General features: G+C 45.6%; 1 protein-coding gene across 1 annotated transcript; it reads left to right on the plus strand.

The window, feature by feature from the left end:
* Window positions 1825-2475, plus strand: LOC107615477. Its single transcript, XM_016317536.1, has one exon. It carries the CDS (start codon window positions 1825-1827, stop codon window positions 2473-2475), a length of 651 nt encoding a protein of 216 aa, XP_016173022.1.

Here is a 2475-nt window from a genome sequence, read left to right on the forward strand (position 1 = left end):
ATACAAAATATAGTTTTCGGAAAGCGCCCCTACCTCAAAACGCAATTCCATAACCCAAACGCCTCACAGAGTCCTTTCCGCCTCAACCCGAACTGACGGCAACCAAAACCTCAGCTCCAAGCCACTTTTGCAACAGTCTCAACAACTCTAATCGCAACATACAACAACCGAAACTCAATCTTATAGCAATTAACGCCATAAACCTCAGCGTGAGATTACAGAACAGTAACGAAAGGGCTTTCAAATCGAAACGCTTACCGAACCGAAGAAGGAACGGCTGAACCGAAACAGCGGCGGTCTCTGAGCCGGTTCAGCGGTAACTCAGCAGCCACCTCAAGCGGCAGCGGCGACAAATTCCGATCACGACAACTGGAACCAACACGCAGTGACTATAATATCCTCGGAATTCAAAAAGGACAGAAACCACAATTAAAACCCTTACCGGCAAACTTTTCCAGCGACGGCAGCAGGGTCTCAAGTGGCAGAAACTCAGCCTGGAGCTCCGGCGGTGATCCCGGAAGCCACATAACCACTCCCGGCGGTCAGAAACACAGAGGCGCAGCTTACCCCTCCGACAGCAACACCTACGGCGGCCTGAACCCTTTTCCAGCGGCGGTGAGACCTCTAACAGCGCCGGCGCGGCTGACTCTGCTCCATAGCACAACGGCGCCTGGCCCTTCCCCCACCGCGAACTCTCTGCCTCTCGCTATCCTTCGTGGCGGCTCTGGTGGCCGTTCCTGACGGCGATGGCAGTAGGGGTGGCAGAACAAACCACCATCGCGCCTCATCCTCCCCGCAACCTCCTTCTCTCTCCTCGAAGCTCGACGGCGGCATCAATCCAAGGCGACGGCGATAGCACACGGCGACGCAGCTCTGCGCGGTGGGTCGCGCTCCTCCTTGCGTGACAGAGGCGCAACTGCTGGCTCCAGGAACGGGACGAAGACGCGGTGACCCCGACGGCGACTGGGCGCAGCCCGCGGCTCCATGGGTGGCGGCGATGCCGTGAGCTCCCCTTCTTCTCTCCTCTGCCGCGTGGCTTCTTCCCCCTTACTCGGTTCTGGTCCCCGTGATGGCAGCGAGCGGCGAGCAGCTCGGTGGTGACGGTGAGGCCCGCCGGCGCCAGCCCGCGCCTCTCTTCCTCCCCTGCTTTCCTCTGCGTTCCCTGTTTCCTCCTGGCCCTTTTCTCTCTTTTGTTTCTTCTGGTAGCAGCTGTTGCTGCTGTAGTGTTAAGTGCGTGTGTGTGTTGGGTTCAGGGGAACCGGGTAACCGGGTAGGATTTTTCAGGGTTAGGGTTCATTTTCAAAAATTAGGGTTAAGGGCATTTTAGTAATTTTACTTAAAAAATAAGGATAATATAGTAATTAGAAATAAATTCTAACCCAACAATAATAATATATAAAAATACTATTTACTCATCAATCTCACACTTTATTTTCAATAAAATGTCCAAATCAAAATAATTAGAAATAATATAATTAAACCCTTTATTTTCCAAAGTAACAGTATTAATATTTAAAATATTAATTATTTAATCCGAATCATATAAAAATCCTTATTATTTCACAACTACCAACTATATGATTTAAATATAGAAAATAATCCAATAATTGTAAAATTGGATAATAACCATAACTTATCTCAAATTCAATAAATCAAAACTTGCCTTAATCATCTTTAATAAAATGATTTCCGAAATTAAGGCTATAAATAACTATATGATTTGAGACTTGATCATAATAAGACTTTTCAAAAGTTCTGGGTCTTACATATGAGGTTTGAAAAAGGTTAGAATGTCACTTTTCTTCACAAATCAGAGCAAAAATAATGCAGCTGAAACATAGGTTGAGCAGTATCAAGATAGGAAACTTAGTAAATGAGTATGTGTCAGCATTAAAAGGAACAATTGATGCTTTAGCTTCAGTAGAAGAACCAATGCGTGAGAGTGATCATGTAAATGCTATTCTGAATGGGTTAACAGAAGAGTATAGCTCAGTAATCACCTCAGTAGTGGCAAGGCCAGTGAGCATCTCGGTTGGAAAATTAGAGACTTTGCTATTAACTCATGAAAGTATGTTGGAGAGGTTCCAAAAACCAGAATCGTTTATACAAGAAAATGTAGTACAAAGTTCACCAGGTTACTCTCAGAGCTTTAACTCAAGAAGTGGCTTCAAAGGAGGTTTCAGAGGAGGTCACAGAAGCAAGGGTGGTGGTAGACAGATGAGATGTGATAGAAACTTCTATAGTAATGGTCAATCTGGTGTCAACAATTCCAGATTTAGAACTCGGGCTTACAATAATCCAAGTTTTGGTGGTGCTGAAGGGGCAAGAATGTTCAACAATGAAAGGCAGCAACAGTATAATGGTTCAAGAATGTTCAATGATGATAGGCCTATTTGCCAAGTGTGTGACAAGTCTGGATACACTGTCAAGACATGCTGGTATAGGTATGATCCACCAGTAAGCTCCAGAACTTAA

This window comes from Arachis ipaensis, chromosome B09, assembly GCF_000816755.2.
Source record: "Arachis ipaensis cultivar K30076 chromosome B09, Araip1.1, whole genome shotgun sequence".
NCBI classification, from domain to species: Eukaryota; Viridiplantae; Streptophyta; class Magnoliopsida; order Fabales; family Fabaceae; genus Arachis; species Arachis ipaensis.